Source organism: Amblyraja radiata, chromosome 9, assembly GCF_010909765.2.
Source record: "Amblyraja radiata isolate CabotCenter1 chromosome 9, sAmbRad1.1.pri, whole genome shotgun sequence".
NCBI classification, from domain to species: Eukaryota; Metazoa; Chordata; class Chondrichthyes; order Rajiformes; family Rajidae; genus Amblyraja; species Amblyraja radiata.
The window spans coordinates 57,880,345-57,900,075 of NC_045964.1; the positions used below are offsets into that span (position 1 = coordinate 57,880,345).

General features: G+C 44.8%; 1 protein-coding gene across 2 annotated transcripts in view; it reads left to right on the plus strand.

Moving 5' to 3' along the window:
- Positions 1-19,731, plus strand: part of rps6ka5 (ribosomal protein S6 kinase A5) — a 161,606-nt gene that overhangs the window by 96,341 nt on the left and 45,534 nt on the right. For both annotated transcript variants that reach the window (XM_033027542.1, XM_033027543.1), the window contains 2 exons: positions 15,103-15,186; positions 19,503-19,606. In XM_033027542.1, the coding sequence (XP_032883433.1) occupies positions 15,103-15,186; positions 19,503-19,606 (188 nt within the window). The remainder of the gene's footprint in view (positions 1-15,102; positions 15,187-19,502; positions 19,607-19,731) is intronic.

Genomic DNA, 19,731 nt, shown 5'->3' on the forward strand with positions numbered 1-19,731 from the left:
AAGAGACTGAAGAAGGGTCTCGACCCGAAACGTCACCCATTCCTTCTCTCCAGAGATGCTGCTGCACCCGCTGAGTTTCTCCAGCACTTTTGTCTACCTTCGATTTTCCAGCATCTGCAGTTCCTTCTTAAATACCCCCTCTGGCAGCTTGTTCCATACACCCACCACCCTTTGTGAGAAAAAGTTACCCCTCAGATTCCAATAAAATCTTTTCCCCTTCGTTGTTTTTGAATTTTGATGCTCCGTGTCAGTCGCTAGGGCCAGAGGAAGTCCCGACTGTCAAAAGACTCACGTTGCCAGTGACGCGGGTTCAATCCTGACTTTGGGTGCTGTCTGTTTGCAGTTTGCCTGTTCCCCTATTCTCCCCTTCATGTCCCGGTTTCTTCCCACATCCCAAAGACGTGTGGGTTTGTAGGTTAATTGGCTTCCATAAAATGTCCCCTAATGTGAAGGGAGTGGATGAGAAAATGGGATAACGTAGAACTAGTGTGAACTGGTGATTGATAACTGGTTGGTGGGTCAAAGGGCCCATTTCCATGCTGTATCTGTAAATAGACAATAGACAGACAATAGGTGCAGGAGGAGGCCATTTGGCCCATCAAGCCAGCACCGCCGTTCACTGTGATCATGGCTGATCATCTACAATCAGTACCCCGTTCCTGCCTTCTCCCCATGTCCCTTGACTCCGCTATCTTTAAGACCTCGATCTAACTCTCTCTTGAAAGCATCCAGCAAATTGGCCTTCTCTGCCTCCTGAGGCAGAGAATGCCACAGACTCGCAACACTCTGGGTGAAAAAAGGTTTCCCTCATCGCCGTTCGAAATGGCCTAAATACAGTTTTTGTTTTGTGCCTTCATACCAGCAGGTTAGGCCATCATTTGTGTTTTTTAAAGATTGGAGAGCCTGTCTATATATATTTGCAAGACACAATGTGGATGACAGAATGAATCTATCACATTGTTAACTGAATCTAGCCATTGTCAATTAAATTACTACTGAAACAACTGCAGAGTGCACCATGGAAAGGAAAACAGTAGTGGATTGAGTGAGCCCTGGGGTGCTTGATAGAAAGATTGAAGTGTCGAGGAGAACCAGCAGCTTTATTGATTGAAGGGAGTTGTGTGAAGAAACCCTATAAATTACCGAGGCCTACAATGTTTCGGTTTCGGGCAGTCACGGTGGCACAGCGGTAGAGTTGCTGCCTTACAGCAAAATGCCGCGCCAGAGACCCGGGTGCTGTCTGTATGGAGTTTACACGTTCTCCCCGTGAACTGCGTGGGTTTTCTCCGAGAACTTCGGTTTCCTCCCACACTCCAAAGACGTACAGGTTTGTAGGTTAATTGGCTTGTTAAAATGTTAAATTGTCCATGTTGGCGATATGCAGAGTACTGCCCTGCCAACTACAAAATTCAGAAGGTTCAGAAGGTTTCATTGTACTTTAAAATGGAGCAGGCAATTTCTCTGAAATGTGCTGAGCCTCATTTAATACTTAAGTCACTGAAGGTTTGGATTTGTAGGACTCGATGTTGAGTCTGGAAGGCCTGAAGACATCCTTGTGCTCTCTGATCATCAGAAACAATAGCTGAAGAAATAGCTCCTTGAAGTGGGAACAAATCTGCTGCCCACAAGTGGGCAGCAGATTAGTTCCCACTTCAAGGAGATGATTGGCCTAGTACTGAGTTAAATGAGAATCCTCCCTCTTCCCCCCCTCTCCGTCTGATTTACCGGATGCACTTGTGTGGCATCCGTGTCATTCCATTTCATTCCTTCCATCAAAGGTGATCTACCTGCGGGACTGCGTGTGTTGTCAACAACTGCAACTTGTCAACATTAGATTACGTTCGGCCAAAGGACCTGCTTGTTGTGATCTGACCACTGACATAGAAACATAGAAACATAGAAAATAGGTGCAGGAGTAGGCCATTCAATTCCTTCGAGCATGCACCGCCATTCAATATGATCATGGCTGATCATCCAACTCAGTATCCTGTACCTGCCTTCTCTCCATACCCCCTGATCCCTTTAGCCACAAGGGCCACATTTTAACTCCCTCTTAAATATAGCCAATGAACTGGCCTCAACTACCTTCTGTGGCAGAAAATTCCAGAGATTCACCACTCTCTGTGTGAAAAATGTTTTTCTCATCTCGGTCCTAAAAGATTTCCCCCTTATCCTTAAACTGTGACCCCTTGTTCTGGACTTCCCCAACATCGGGAACAATCTTCCTGTATCTAACCTGTCCAACCCCTTAAGAATGTTGTAAGTTTCTATAAGATCCCCCCTCAATCTTCTAAATTCTAGCGAGTACAAACCGAGTCTATCCAGTCTTTCTTCATATGAAAGTCCTGACATCCCAGGAATCAGTCTGGTGAACCTTCTCTGTACTCCCTCTATGGCAAGAATGTATTTCCTCAGATTAGGAGACCAAAACTGTACGCAATACTCCAGGTGTGGTCTCACCAAGACCCTGTACAACTGCAGTAGAACCTCCCTGCTCCTATACTCAAATCCGCTTCAGGAGAATGGATCCATAGCCATTGGAGATCCAACGTCTCGGCTTCTGCTACCACGTGCTGGGTGAACAGTCCCAGCTTGTTCCTTTCCCCTTCTCCTACCATTAAATTTTTATATCTTTCTGGTTGAGTGCATCAATCGCTACCTGTTTATCCTCTCCCCTTTAAATCAATCCAGATCAAAGTATCCATATGAGTTGTTGTATTACTGTATAGTCCCCAGCATTCTTTTGTAAATAATAATATGAGAGAGCTTCTGCTTGCCTTTCCTTATCAGTGGCCATACATATTTACATAGCTACAAACCACAGATGGCTCAAATAATATATGTAATGTAGACATATTCTATCTGACTGCTCTCAACTGTGTAGTAACCAGTTTAAGGTCAGTTTAAAACAAATCTACAAGCCCTGCCTTTGAAATGTAACAGGCCTCCTGTCTCCCGGTGTGACCTAATTACTAAATTATCTCCATTTCTTATCAACAAGCACCCTGAGCTTATTGATTTAGGTTGGCGCCTGATTCAACAGCACATTGACTATAAAATTCTTGACGTTGCTTCAAAACCCTTGGCCTCACCTCACCCAATCTCCATATACTTCTTCACCCTAACAAGCCTATGTCTATAAAGACCGTACAGATTTGAAGAAAATGGCAAGTACATACATTGCCATTTCTGTCTCAAAATCTCCAATCTCCAGCGCCCATTGCTGACCTCCGAGGCTGACAAATACTCTCCATCCCAAAACTCCCCAATAGTGCGCCCAAACCTTTGTTTAAGAAAGAACCTGCAAATGCTGGAAAAATCAAAGGTAGCCAAAAATGCTGGAGAAACTCAGCGGTTGAGGCAGCATCTGCGGAGCGAAGGAATAGGTGACGTTTTGGGTCGAGACCCTTCTTCAGACTGATGTGGGGGCAGGAAGAAGAAAGGAAGAGGCGGAGACAGTAGGCTGTGGGAGAGCTGGGAAGGGGAGGGGAAGGAGAGCCTAAAGTTTAAAGGCTTCAAGTAAATCATCCCTCGTGCTTCTTTTCTGAAAATAGAAATGTAGCCTGTTCCTGGTGGGTGCGTGTTGCGGCGGTGATGCGGCGTGATGACGTATGACGCGCGGTGTTTTTTCAAGGGTCGCAACATTTTTTTCTCACCGCTGGATTTTGAAATGTTCAAAATCTTTTGGCGACAATGATATGACGCCGGCAGTCGCCGAAAAAATCGACGAGTGGCACAGGCCCTTTACAGTTCTATGTTTTTTCTGTCATGGTGCTGATCAGTACAGCAGATGCCTACTGTGGCTTCACGAAGGGTGAAAATTTGTCAGAGTATATTCCTCTGAAGTATCTGTTCTTTGGAAAAACTTCAGTCTCATGCCGGGAGGAACGCTATTTTGTGCATGCTTTCCTGTTTATAGATTTAACTTGTATCGCCACATTTAATGATTTGTGTTCTTCTCGATCCCTTTGGTTCTCTATCGATATTCTTCTTTTCAGAGAGATATCCAAAGCTTTATTTTCCCCTCAGCACAGCAAGAAACAAATTTTGCTGCATTGAAATTCACTTGCCCCAATTATATACACACTCTGTAAATGTATTTTCACACCACCATCATTTCACTTCTATTCATTCACAACAGGCTGTAGGGACACAAGGAACTGCAGATTCTGGAATCTTGAACAAAACACACAGTGTTTGAGTAACCCGGCGGATCAAGCAGCATCTGTGGAGCGAATGGAGAGGCGACGTGCAAATTTGGACCCTTCTTCAGACCCCTCTTCTAGTTTGAAGAAAGGTCCCACCGAAAATGTTGTCTATCTTAGAATAAAGGGGAGGCCATTTAAGACTGAGGTGAGAAAAAACTTTTTCACCCAGATTGTTGTGAATTTGTGGAATTCCCTGCCACAGTGGAGGCCAAATCACTGGATGGATTTAAGAGAGAGTCATATAGAGCTCCAGGGGCTAGTGGAATCAAAGGATATGGGGAGAAGGCAAGCACGGGTAATTGATTGGGGACGATCACCCATGATCACAATGAATGGCGGTGCTGGCTCGAAGGGCCGAATGGCCTCCTCCTGCACCTATTTTCTATGTCTATGTTTCCATTCCCTCCTCGGATGCCATCAGGCCCGCTGAGTTACTCCAGCACGTTGTGCTTTGCATTTGCAGTATTGTAGCTTCTGCAAAGACTGGACCCTTCCCCACACTCTCCTCCCCAATCACCACTTCACACCCACTTACAGCCTGACTAGTCTGCAAAGACTGGGCCCTCGTCCACTACCTACCCCCTCCTTGCTGCCCAACATCAGTCTGGCCATCACTAACATTAGCAATTGAGGAGGTGGAAAAGCTATTCAGGAGACAGAAAAGCCGGAAATCTCCAGGACGGGACAATGTTTCCCCCTCTACCCTCAAGCTCTGTGCCAAACAACTGGCACCAGTCTACACAGACATTTTTAACCAGCCCCTGCAAACATGTACTGTCCTTGCCTGCTTCAAAGTCTCCACTATTGTTCCCGTACCCAAAAAGCCAAGGATTACTTGTCTTAATGACTACAGGCCTGTCTCACTGACCTCCGTAATCATGAAGACCCTTAAAAGGCTTGTGCTGGCCCACCTGAAAAATATCACAAACCCCCTGCTGGACCTCCTGCAGTTTGCATATCAGGCAAATAGATCTGTGGATGATTCCACCTTGTCCACGCTCCCTGCTGCCTGAGCCCCACCGTCCTGCTCACACGCCCTTCCTCCACACCTGCTCGGACCTCTTCCTGGATTAGATGGTGTTTCTCCTTGCCCCGGGCCTTGATTTAGGGAAGTATCCCAAACCCGCTCTGCCAGTTGCCATGACTCCCACCAATGCCTTTTGCCTTAGGCGTGACTCTGCCACCTCCACTGCTTTCTCCTCCCTCCATTTCCTCCCTGTTCTCACCTCGGTGCCAGCCGATGACACCCTCTGGTCCCTGGAGTCCCTGTATTGCAGAGCTCCTCTTGTTCACGCCACCATAAAAATGTATTCAATCAATCAATTCAATCAATCAAGACTTCCCAAGCCCCTTCAAAATGTGGGACCAAATCACGTAAGTGGATGAGTAAAAGTGCAGTGAAGGAGCAACGGCTGAGGAAACAGTGGCTGCAACAATTAGCATCCTGTAGACCAAAGTATAATCTCAAGGTAAATGGAGTGACTTGATTGAGGAGCTGCAGAAGTGTTAAGTTGGGAACATACTGAAAATAATGTTGATATATTTGGCAGGAATGGCACAGATTGGAAACCTACTTAAGTATCAGTAGATGCTGTGTTTATTTTTAATTGCGACCTATATCCAAATAGGTCATAGAAACATAGAAACATTTTAAACCACACCTGGTCGGAGATTGGGTGTAACCTAATTCACTACTTTTATTCCAATAATAGGATGGGTGAGCTTTATTTGACTTTGTATAGTCAAGTCAAGTTTATTCGTCACATACGCATACGAGATGTGCAGAGAAATGAAAAGTGGCAATGCTTGCGGATTGTGCAAAAAAACTACAAAACAGAATGGAACAGAATCAGTAATTACATATTTGTAGAAACAAAATAGAAAAAAATAGTAATTTTAAAGACACCACACAACAGTAAATTGGTACTGTAAGTTAGTCCCTGGTGAGATAGGAGTTTACAGTCCGAATGGCCTCAGGGAAGAAACTCCTTCTCATCCTCTCTGTTTTCACAGCATGGCAACGGAGGCGTTTGCCTGACCGTAGCAGCTGGAACAGTCCGTTGCTGGGGTGGAAGGGGTCCCCCATAATGTTGCTGGCTCTGGATCTGCACCTTCTGATGCAGGGGGGGCGACATCAAGAATATCTCGGCGAAGCTGTTGTAAGAAACCCAGCGGCCGTTTCGCTGTCCCTGATCATGCATCGACAGCGGGTTTTGTCGATTTTAAATGGGCTTGCACTTTAGTGGAATTTAATTACTCACGCTGCCTCGGCAAGCCCAGCAGCATAATCAAGGAGGAGTCGCACCCTGGCCGCTCCCTCTTCTCCCCTCTCCCATCAGGCAGAAGGTATAGAAGTGTGAAAACGCACACCTCCAGATTTAGGGACAGTTTCTTCCCAGCTGTTATCAGGCAACTGAATCATCCTACCACGACCAGAGAGCAGTGCTGAACTACTATCTACCTCTTTGGTGACCCTCGGACTATCCTTGTTTGGACTTTGCTGGCTTTACAATGCACTAAATGTCATTCCCTTATCACGTAACTATACACTGTAAATGAATGTCTTTCTGCTGACTGGTTAGCACGCAACAAAAGCTTTTCATTGTACCTTGGTATACGTGACAATAAACTCAGCTGAAACTGAACTGAATTGATAAGGTGGTGCGCTATTAAATTTAGCAATTAGCTCAAACAACCTATGATAAATTGGTCTTTAAAAAGTAGATCATCATGGTTATACAGGAATCTAAATTTGATATTTCAGCTTAAAGTAAAATGTACACACTGAATCATGCAGATATATATCTGAGGCTGATCCAATCCAGTTCATTTGGGTGTGGTATCTGTTGCGACTACAGACCAGTGGAGTCTCAAGAAGGGACACAAGCGAGGTAATTGCACAGTATATCTTCATTGATTTCAATTAACAGGATCACAGAGGAACTTCCCTGTGACCGTGTGGTAGTTTCAATGAGGTCCCCATCATTCTACTAAACTCTAAGCTTCTTCCCAGCAACGATCAAGCTCCTGAACCATGTTGAATAACCCGAACCACAACCCTACCTCAACAACGATCTACTATGGACTTTGTTTAGGTGCACTAATATGGTCTGGTTACCCAGTATTACTGATAATTTATTGTATTATTGATCATTGTCTATTTATTTGCGGTGTTACTGTGCTAATGTGCCTGTAAAACCGCAGCAAGTAAGAATTTGATTGTTTTGTTCACCGTGAATGACAATTAAATATTCTTGATGGTTTTCGTATTATTGACGTTATCGCAAAACCATTTTTTTCCAATGAGAATAATGAAGTGGAGCATCACTGACCAGCAATTATTTTCAGATGATAAAAATGTCAGTCATGCTCCAGTTATTGTCAACATAATTACCTGGGAATACATTGTTTGAAGAAAGGCCCAAGTCATAATACTGTATATTAAGGGAAATTAAATCCATTTACTTTTATTGAATGCTTACTCTGCGCAGCGGAACTGAGCATCTGTGTTAAAACAAGAATATTTAACCCCTTCGTAATGTTAAATCGTGTCTCTGGTTTTGTGTTTGAAAAGCTAAATGTACCTCAAACTAGATTAGATGCTCCATATTGTTATATCTGCTTTCTGTATTGTAAAGGGCCTGTCCCACTTTCACGACCTAATTCACCACCTCGTTTTTACTCGTGGACACTTTTCATCATGTTGAAAAAACGCCCGACCTACTTGATGCCTCGAGTACCTACGAACAAGAGCGGAACTCGCTATCAAAACATGGAGGGGACGGGGGACACAATTTTTTGGCGGCCACGCGCGCATGCGCACACTCACACACACGCGCGAGGCTTCGGAGGCTCAATCCAGCGCTAAAAGCGGAGATTTTAAAATCGGGATCACAAAATCTTGGGGGGGATGTCCCCCACCTCTCAAAATATGGGGGGGACGTGTCCCCTCTGGCCCCCCCGGGTTTTCCGCCCCTGCCTACGACTAGCATCACGCCCTACCTACGACCTCCTAGGACCTCGTGACGACCATGCTGTGAGTATGAGTCAAGGGCAAACTCGGCAGAGGTCGTGAAAGTGGGACAGGCCCTTAAATTGTAAATGTGCCTTGTTTCAAAAAAATACTTGATTCACCGCAACAGTTTTATACACCAAGTGCCGTTATTCTAGGCTGCAGAAACATGTAAATGAACGGGTGATGCAAGAAACTGCAAATGCTGGCATGTCGAGCAAAACACAAATTGCTGGAGGAAGCCAACAGATGAGGTAGCATGGGGTGGGGGACATTAACCAGAAGCATGCTGCAGGTCTGAAGGAGAGGGGGAGGCAGAAACCTTTATGTATGTAAACGGAACCACAATGACCAAATGAAGGGCCGTTATATGCAAAGCTTTATACCAAGGTTGGAGGTGGGAGCAAGATAAATAAATCATTTTTTGGGCAGCATGGACATGGAGGAGAGGAATAATTATTCTTTGCTGTAAATGTTCATGATTTTCCAAGTAAAAATAGAAATTAAACGGCAAATTATTTAATGGATCCAATGACAGTAGAAAAGTGGCCTCTAGTGGGAAAGAGAGAGGGCCACATTGATATTATGTTCATAAGTGACAGGAGCGGATGAATTAGGCCATTCGGCCCATCAAGTCTACATGGCCCATTCAATCATGGCTGATCTATCTATCCCTTCATTCATTTATCATCGTTGGAAACATTAGCGACACAGTGGCGCTGGTTTCCGACGGGAACGGTGACGGACGCACCACACATCTCTGCCCTCCAGTTCCTGCGGACTTCCGCCGCTGGAAGTATAGGATGTTGGTATGTGTGCTTTATCATCATTCCTTACAATGCTATGTACGACAGTGATCGCAACTTCTACTGAAGTGTGGATGGCCATTGGCTCGCTAGAAGCTCATCCGCCCTTTGACAGGTCTTGTTTTTTGTCCTGTTGAGGGTCCACAGCTCCCTCCTCACCTGGCAAACCCAGGTGGGGGAGGCGGTTTAGTCGCCGACTATCCAACTACGGAGCAGGTAGCACGGGATTACATGGTACCCGTGGTGGGGGGACTCCCCCCGATCTCCCTCCTAACCCCATTCTCCTGCCTTCTCCCCATAACCCCTGACACCCGCGCTAATCAAGAATCTATCTATCTCTGCCTTAAAAATATCCACTGACTTGGCCTCCACAACCTTCTATGGCAATTAATTCCACAGATTCACCACCCTCTGACTAAAAAAAAAATCCTTCTTTTCTCCTTCCTAAAGAAAAGTCCTTTAATTCTGAGGCTATGACCTCTGCTTATGCTCTTCCTATGATCTGCATAACATCAGATTTTTACGCTTGTCCAAGAACCATTCATATTTTGATTGCACTGATTGATTTTAGCATTGTACAAACAGATTTCTTCTTAGAATATCAGTGCAGATATTTTAGCAAGCCAAACGCAGGATAGACACGGTGGGCGGTGCAGTTGATCAGCTGGTAGACCTGCAGCCTCACGGCGCCAGAGACCCAGGTTTGACTCTGACCTCAGGTGCTGTCTGCGTGGAGTTTATATGTTCTCCCATTGACTTAGTGGGCTTCCTCCTGCTGCTCCGGTTGCCCCACACCACAAAGGTTTATAGTTTAATTGGCCTCTGTAAAATGCCCCGAGTGTTTGGGGAACGGATGCGAATGTGGGATAACACAGAACTAGCATGAATGGGTGATCAATGGTCAGGGCCAAGGACCTCCTCCAACCTCATCTACTGTTTCCACTGCTCCAGGTGTCAACTTCTCCACATCGGCGAGACCAAGTGCAGGCTCGGCGATCGTTTCACTGAACACCTCCACTCAGTCCGTCTTAACCCAGCTGATCTCCCGGTGGCTCAGCACTTCAACTCCCCTCCCATTCCCAATCTGATCTTTCTGTCCTGGGCCTCCTCCATTGTCAGAGTGAGGACCAGCAGGAGTAGCACCTCATATTTCTCTTGGGTAGTTTACACCCCAGCGGTATGAACATTGACTTCAGATAGTCCTTGCTTTCTCTCTCCATCCCCTCCCCCTTCCCAGTTCTCCCACCAGTTTTACTGTCTCCGCCTACATTCTATCTCTGTACCGCCCGCTCCCCTGACATCAGTCTGAAGAAGGGTCTCGACCCGAAACGTCGCCCATTCCTTCTCTCCAGAGATGCTGCCTGACCCACTGAATTACCCCAGCGTTTTGTGTCTGATCAATGGTCAGTGTGGACTCAGTGGGCCAAAGGGCCTGTTTCCATGCTTTACCTTTCAATCAATGGAAACAGTGTGTGTGCCAGATTTCTAAATGCTTTCCTTGGTAATGTAGTTAAATGTAGATTCCATGTAACAGTTTTTCTTTCTATTTTGATATATTTTCTTTTCCTCTGCACGAGAGCAAGGTAGTTTCCAGTTGGAAGGCAACTGTAGGTAATGTGAGCTGCATATCTCTTGAGGTCTAGCATTTCCTTCGAGTACATGAATTAGTTATAGTTCAAACACTTACACAAACCACAGTTTATTAGCCACAAGTGCTTTGCGATATGAATAACCTATTTAATGTTTTAGTCACCAGAAAAAAAAATGCTGAGCAATATGAAAATATTTTTGTTAGCAAAGTGTTTTTCACTTGTAAATTCTCTGGAGTTGCAGTTTAGTTTGGCTTGGAAATACAGTATGGAAACAGGCCCTTCTGCCCTCAAAGGCTATGCTGACCATCGATCACCCGTTCACACTAGTTCTATGTGGGGATTGAAGGCTTTGTGGGGATGAGGTGATTGAAGGCTTTGTTGGCAAGTTTGCAAATGATAAGAAAATAGGTGGAGGGGCAGGTAGTGTAGAGAAAGCAGGGACTCTGCAGAAGGACTTGGACAGGTTGGGAGAGTGAGCAGAGAAGTGGCAGATGGAATATGGTGTAAAGTGTGGAGTCATGCATTTTGGTAGTAGAAATAAAGGCGTAGACTATTTTCTAAATAAGAGAGAATCCAGGAATTGGAGGTGCAAAGGGACTTGGGAGTGAGTGTTGATGCAGGAATCCCAAAATGTTAACCTGCAAGTCAAATCGGCAGTAAGGAAGGCAAACACAATGTGAGCATTTATTTCAAGAGGACTAGAATACAAAAACAGGGATGTAATGTTGAGGCTCTATAAGATGCTGGTCAGGCAGCATTTGGAGTATTGAGAGCAATTTTGGGCCCCATATCTGAGGAAGCATGTGCTGGCTCTGGAGAGGATCCAGAGGAGGTTTACAAGAATGACCCCAGGAATGAGTGGGTTAACATATGATGAGCGTTTGACGGCACTGGACCTGTACTCGCTGGAGTTTAGATGGACAATGACAATTAAAGTTGAATCTGAATCTGAAGAGGGGGAACCTCATTGAAACGTACTGAATGGTGAAAGGCTTGGATAGAGTGGATGTGGAGAGGATGTTTCCACCAGTGGGAGAGTCTAGGACTAGAGGTCATAGCCTCAGAATTAAAGGACGTTCTTTGAGGAAGGAGATGAGGAGGAATTTCTTTAGTCAGAGGGTGGTGAATCTGTGGAATTCTTTGCCACAGATGTGGAGGCCAAGTCAGTGGATATATTTAAGGTAGAGATAGATAGATTCTTGATTAGTACGGGTGTCAGAGTTATGGGGAGAAGGCAGGAGAATGTGGTTAGAAGGGAGAGATAGATCAGCCATGATTGAATGGAGGAGAAGACTTGATGGGCCGAATGGCATAATTCTGCTCCGATCACTTACGGCCATATGTTATCCCAATTTCTCATAGAATCCCTGCATACTTGGGGCAATTTACAGTACTGACAGAGTACTGTAAAGTACTTGTGAAAAGTTGGGCAGTGAGAACCTCTTTGTAAAACGGAACCTTTCACCAAATATGTTTTTTCTTTCATTCACTGCACAAAATTAATTCTTGGGTCGATCAAGATCTTTACCTTCTAACTCTTCAGTGTTGATTGTATGTTCACATATGGTGCTTACTTAAAACGTATATACATGAAGTGGTGTTTGAATAATTCTGTTAATTGTCGTCTACGATGATTTGAAGCTGTATCTGCTCATCAGAGGTAGACAAAATTACGTTGCCTATTTCCTTCACTCCATAGATGCTGCCGCACCCGCTGAGTTTCTCCAGCATTTTTGTCTACCTTCGATTTTCCAGCATCTGAAGTTCCTTCTTGAACATTTCTGCTCATCAGATCTCGCTTTATATTTTTCTGGACAATTGAAAAAAAGGGACTTGTTGAGAACTTGGAGGGAATATTGAGATTCCATTTGTCATTACATTTGTTGCAATAAGGCAATAATTTAAAAAAATCTAAATTGACTGATCTTCAGTTAAGGATTTGATGCCTGCTTTCAGTTACCGAGAAAAAGACCCAACATGGGTGGATTTCTTCAATACAGTTTAGTTTATTGTCACATTTACCGAGGTACAGTGAAAAACTTTTATTGCGTGCTAACCAGTCAGCAGAATGACAAAACGTGATTATAATCGAGCCAATCACAATGTATAGATACATGATAAGGGAATAACGTTTAGTACAAGGTAAAGCCAGCAAAGTCCGATCAAGGATAGTCCGAGGGTCACCAATGAGGTAGATCGTAGTTCAGCACTGCTCTCTGGTCGTGGTAGGATTAGTTGCCCGATAACAGCTGGGAAGACACTGTCTCTGAATTTGGAGGTGTGCATTTCACACTTCTGTACCTATTGCCCGATGGGAGGAGGAGAAGAGGGAGTGGCCAGGGTGCGACTCGTCCTTGATTATGTTGCTGGCCTTGCCGAGGCAGCGTGAGGTATAAGTGGAGTCAATAGAAGGGAGGTTGGTTTGTGTGATGGTCTGGGCTGTGCCCACAATTCGCTGCAATTTCTTGCGGTCTTCTGCAGCCGAAAGCAATCTGGGTCAAGGATTTAACGGAGGTGAATCATTTGCTTTGCCTTATTCTTCCTTCCTGCACTTACAATGTGACCTGGAAACACTGTGGGCGTTTTCATTCTCTTCTGGTATAGGCCGAAATCTTTAACGTTGCGGTTATAAGTCGGGAAAACAGTATGCTTGTGTTCATAAGATATAGGAGCAGAATTAGGTCACTCAGCCCATCAAGTCTACTCCATCATTCAATCATGCATGAACTATCTTTCCCTCTCAACCCCGTTTTCCTGCCTTTTCCTCATAACCCCTGACACACTTATAGCCTCCAAAGGTTTATTGCTTTTTATCCAGCAGCAGTTATTTTACTGCACCCTGGTTTAATTAGATGAATTGCTCTTCAGAGACTCTGTCCGGACAGGTATCCTATCGCTCTCATGCAGTGACGGAAATCGCTTTCAAAATATGTAGGGGATAGGGGGGGACACAATTTCTTGGCGGCCGCGCGCGCATGCGCACACTCGCACACACACACACACACACACACACACACACACACACACACACACACACGAGGCTTCGGAGGCTTCTGTGGGCCCTGTGAACGGTAATTACAGCTCAATCCAGCACTAAATGCAGCTAAACTCTGCCTGTCTCGCCGGGTTGACCTACAGCCCTGCCTGGACTGATGGAATACCAGTCCAGAGCCGTGGAGCTAGCGCTGCTTCTCCGCACTGGCTGTAAGCCTGGGCTATATTTCCCTTAAGTCCAGGCAGGGCTGTAGGTTAACGTGGCGGGAGAGGCAGAGTTGGGTTTAGCGCTGCTTCTCTGCGCTGACTGTGGGCCTGGGGGCACCGCTCCCGTCTGACTCTCGACGTCTCTGACCACCCCCGGGCGTGGGGAAGGAGACACTCGGGTGGGGACAGGGATGGTCCAGTGGTGGTTCCGCCGGGATCGATCCTGGCTGCGGATGAGGTGCAGGTCTGTGTCCAGGGCTGCTGTTGTGACCCTATGACCTGGGCACGTCTCCCTCCTCCAATCATCGCACTCAATCATCATGTCCCGCCGCCATTGCCTGCGGACCGAAGTCTCTCTCGTCCAATCGGCGCCCTCTATCAGCAGTCCCACCCCACTGCCTCGTGGAAAGCGGAGATTTCACCGGGTTTTAAAATCCGGATTACAAAAAATTGGGGGGGGGGGGATCGTCCCCAACCTCTCAAAACAGAGGGGGACGTGTCCCCCCTGCCCCCCCCTCGGGATTTCCACCACTGCTCTCATGAAATGTGTAGATATGTTAATTTGAGAGCTTCTACACATAAGACTACAAAACCAAGGATCCTTTTTTTCGCAAACCTGCACCAAAGCTTGTACGTCTGGTTTTGTGTCCGGGCATGGAATTGGAAGCATTCCTTTACACCGAGTATTGTGTTTTCTCTGGCACACAATTCCCTCCCAAAGGAAGGCCAGATATTGCTGACCTGAGATATGACTTAAATCTTTACAGAGATTTTATACAACTGAGGGGCATTGAGAGGGTAGATGCTCAGAGTCTTTTACCAAAGGTAGATGATGAGCATAAAACTACAAGACATAAGTTTAAGCTGAAAAGGGAAATATATAAAAGAGATCTGAAGGGCAAATTTTGTCATGCAGAGGGTGGTGGGTTTACGGAATAAGCTGCCGGACGAGGTGGTGTAGGCAAGAACAATCGTGGTATCTGAAAAAGCATTTGGACAGGTATGTACTGTAGATGGGAAAGGAATAGAAGGATATGGACCAAATGCTGGTAAATGGAATTAGAATACATGGGCATCTCAGACAATATGGGCAAGTCGGTTCGAAGGCCATGTTTCTGTGCTGTACAACATTATGACTCTAACATGTCTTCTGCATCGCTGTGGAAAATATTTGATTTAGTGCTTTTGATTACATCCTGCAGAGAAATGTGTAATCATATGGTTGTTTTCAAGTTGTGAATGTTAAATTTCAATTTTGATTTTAGTTTTTTTTTAATCTGTAGAATGAACGAGCATATTCCTTTTGTGGAACAATAGAATACATGGCTCCAGAAATTGTACAAGGAGGCGATGCAGGACATGATAAGGTACGTGATCTCTCTCACAGTTTGTGGTGTATTGAATGAATGAATGAATACGTTTATTGGCTAAGTATATTCACATACAAGGAATTTGCCTTGGTGCTCCGCTCGCAAGTGACAACATGACATCAGAATCAAAATCACACTTTATTCGCCAAGTATGTTTTGCAACATACGAGGAATTTCACTGGCCAGGTCAGTCATACAATTAAAAGCAACAGACTCAAAAACACATTTTACCATGAACATCGACCACAGTGACTCCTACACATTCCTCATTGTGATGGAAGGCGAAATAAAGTTCAAGTCCATCCCTTAGTTCTTCCTCGGTCGTGGGCCTCAAGCCCCCGTTGACGGGACGATCTTGACTCCCGTAGTCGGCGGCGTTCGGGCCCTCCGCGTCGAAGCGTTCAGCTCCTGCATCGGGGGGATGTCAGCTCCCCCGCGCTGGATAAAACACAATAACTGGAGATGTGTGTTATCCAACTAAAGGCAGTAATCAGAATCATGTGTTCATCTTTATTGATGTGTCACCATAATAAATATTACAGAAAAAAAATTAATGAGGTGGCACGATGGCGCAGCGGGAGAGTTGCTGCCTTGCAGCACCACAGACCCAGCATGGATCCTGACTACGGGTGCTGTCTGTACAGTATTTGTACATGCTCCTTATGACCACATGGTTTTCTGTGGAAATTCCTGTTTCTCCCACATCTGAAAGAAGTGCAGGTTTGTAGGTTAATTGGCTTCTGTAAATTGTCCCTCGCTTGTAGGATACAACTGGTGTATGGGGTAGATTGCTGTCAGTGTGGACTTGGTGGGCCAAAGGGCCTGTTTCCATATATATGTTTTACATATATATCTTAATTTCATTGAACCATATAAGGTTGAATATGTGGCATTATTTTTATCTTGTTTCTATAGTCAAAGGGTAAGGTTAATTGATTTATTTGTGCAGAACAGTGATGGAAGTCTGACTCTTCTTGCCTTGTTTCTATGTTGTTGTTTCTCTATATATATGCATAACAGCATGAATTATAATCTGATTTCCATACATGAATATACTAAGGTCATTCATGTGCTGCACCTGTTGATCAGAGCCTGGCTCTACTGTGGAATGTAATTAGGAATAATTTAGCCTAACCTTATTCACACCTAATTCAATTTGAAGCATAAATGTTGCATCAAGTGTAAGTTAAAAGAATGCACCAGATTCCACAATTTCAAACTTAAAAATGCAAAAGCTTCCTACCGTGGGAGGGGGACACCCCCCACTCTTCGCCCCCCCCCCCCCCCCCCTCGGTCGCTGCACTCCCTCGCAATTTCTCACTCTCACCTCTCACCCAATGTTGGCAGCCCTGTAGTACGGTCATGGGCAGATTCATGGGTAATTTTCGGCCCCATTTCCGTAACTGGCTTCCGTCTCCGCACCAAAGATTCCATAGCGGAGCAAAGATAAAGATATTAGTGCGGAGACGGAAGCCGGTTACGGAAACATCCTCATAAAAATAAAAGTTCTTTGTTAAAATCTTCTCCTCATTTTCAGAATTATAATTTATTAACACAAACTATTCCCCCGCAATGTTGATTACACTGCGAGTCGGGTCGGGTTACTGAAATGGATGAAAAAAAGGCCCACGTTCCGCTCCATTGCATACTACACGTCAGCCCATTGCATTTAGCAGGAGTGGTCTATCTTGCTCCGCTATAGGATCTTTGCTTTTTCCAGCCTGTAATAGATCTATTTATTATATAACTGTCTTCATTCTATGCTAACACATCTTTCCTCACAATGCAGTGAGATCTTGGTGCACCAGCCTTTTATGTAGCTTGTGTCTGAAGAAGGGTCCCGGCCTAAAATGTCACCTATCCATGTTCTCCTGGGATGCTGCCGGACTCGCTGACTTACTCCAGCACATTATGTCTTGTTTTGTAAACCCACCATCTGCAATTCCTGGTAGAAACAAAAAAACTGCAGATGCTGGTTAATGCACAAAAGGGCTCAAAGTTCTGGAGTAACTCCGCAGGTCAGGCAGCATCTCTGGAGAACATGGATAGGTGGTGTTTCGGGTCGAGTTACTCCAGCACTCTATCTACCTATATCCCTTTTGCAGTTCTTTGTATTAATTTTGGTGCAGCTTGTTGTCATATGCCTTCTGGTAACTCAAATCTCACTGTACCTCAATTGGTGCATGTGACAATACATTCAAACTTGAACTTGAACCCCAAATAAACTGCATCCACAATCTTGATATTGGAGTTTCACGGGGACTGGTACTCAGCCCTTTGATTTTATAGCAAATACAGTATAAATGATTTGGACTTAAACACCGCCAGGACAACAGACCTTCATGGTCAGGTCAAGAACCCTGCACGTACAACAAGTGGGACTTGAAAATGGCGGCAAACTGGCGACTCTGTATACTGTCTCAGTGTACTGCTGCAGTACACTTGTACTGTATCTGAAAGCCTCCGACTGGAAGTCCGTGCAGAGAGTGGTGAGGACGGCTGAAATAAAACATCGGGACTTCTCTTCCTTCAATCCGGGACATTACGTGCAAACGTTGCTTGTTCAAGGCCAACAGCATTATAAAAGACCCCACACATCTCCATCATGGACTGTTCACTCTGCTGCCTTCTGGCAAAAGGTATCGCAGTATAAGGAGCAGAACGGCCAGGTTTTGCAACAGCTTCTTCCCCCGAGCCATCAGACTCTTGAATTCCATATAATGTGCCGTCTCTATTATCTATTTTATCTTTTTATCTATTTCATCCTTTTGTTATTTTATGTTGCACGGTGAGCCAGATACAACAACATTTCGTTCAGACTTGCATTTGTTGGTGTATTTTTGAATGACAATAAAGTCTTTGATTGATTGATTGATTATTGAAGATGTATCTAAGTGCTTATCTATAGTAATACTTGTACTGACCTCTGTACAGGAATGAATTTCACTGTACCTCTGTACGTGTGACAAATAAAGTGCATAACCATACCATAATTGCTTGGGCATGGTAAAGAAGTGTGCATTTTTATAAGATACTTGGACAAGCACATGGATAGGAAAGGTTTGGAGGGATATGGACCAAACAAGGGCAAATGGGACTAGCTTAGATGAGGAATATTGCTGGGCGTGGACGAGTCGGGCCGAAGAGACTTTCTCTGTGACTCTGTAGCTCGAAGTGATACAAAAATAGTTTGTGTGATTGACGGTGAGGATTAAATCATTAGACTGCAGGATAATATAGATGTCATGGTCAATTGTAACATTATCTTTTGACCAGCGGTGTCATGAGAAGCTCAACAGCTTCTTGTGTTAATGAAGCATTCATCATCCATGAATTTATGCTACTGTATATCTGTAAATCTGATAATGTGGCCGTGCACAGTATCAATGGGAATTCAATACACAGTTTGCTCTTAATCCCTTGTAAGTCACTTTAGTAGTGAAAAACATGCATCTACCCACAATCTTTGATTGTAATTGGTGCGGTTGTCCTACTTGCTTCCTGTGTTATTTATTTTTAGTTTAGTTTAGAGATACAGAGCGGAAACAGGCCCTTCGGCCCACCGAGTCCGCACCGACCAGCAATCCCACTTATACCATGCCAATGAACCTACGAATCTGTACGTCTTTGGAGTGTGGGAGGAAACCGAAGTTCTCGGAGAAAACCCACGCAGGTCACGGGGAGAACGTACACAAACTCCGTACAGACAGCACCCGTAGTCGGGATTGAACCCGGGTCTCCAGCGCTGCAAGCGCTGTAAGGCAGCAACTCTGCCGCTGTGCCACCCTCGTTGTCCGTGGACTTTCCATTTTCCTCCAGCAGCGCTTCAATTAGAGAGTCCACAAAAACGGCATCCTCAAAAGGTGGAGACATTGGGTTCTTCACGTTGCTTTGTCAAGAATTTAAAAAACTGGCCTCTTCTCCTTCCCATCGTCACTCCTGGCAGTGCAAGGTGGGGTGGGTGTTGAGGGAGCCTGGGTGTGAATAACTAACACAGCTGAGAGCCTCCAATTCTTAACGCTGAAACTGTTGGCTTACCAGCTGTGATTTTATTTTTAATGACTGCATCGGTGCAGTGTCACACTTCCATAATTGTAAACAAAATCATATTAAGCAGAGGAGTTCTTGGCCAACAAAGTAATTTTATGAGGATTGTTTCATTGTTCAATAAAGGGCAATGTTGAAAGCTTCAACAATCTATTTTCAGTCTGTATATTTTGATTTATTTTTTACTTGGGATAAATGCAGTGGCACGCCGGACTGCGTGACGTGCAGTCATTACCTATATTAATCTGCCCCTCTTCTTTGTTCAGGCTGTAGATTGGTGGAGCCTTGGCGTTCTGATGTACGAGCTAAAAACTGGAGCATCGCCTTTCACTGTTGACGGGGAAAGAAATTCACAAACCGAGATTTCAAAGTAAGGAGTAAAATTCCAGTTAGTAGGCAACCGTAAACATTTGACTACAGATGAGAGAAGCCATTTGACATATTTCATTCCTCCTTACATAAAGATGGGATGAATTAAAATAACTTGAGTGGGCC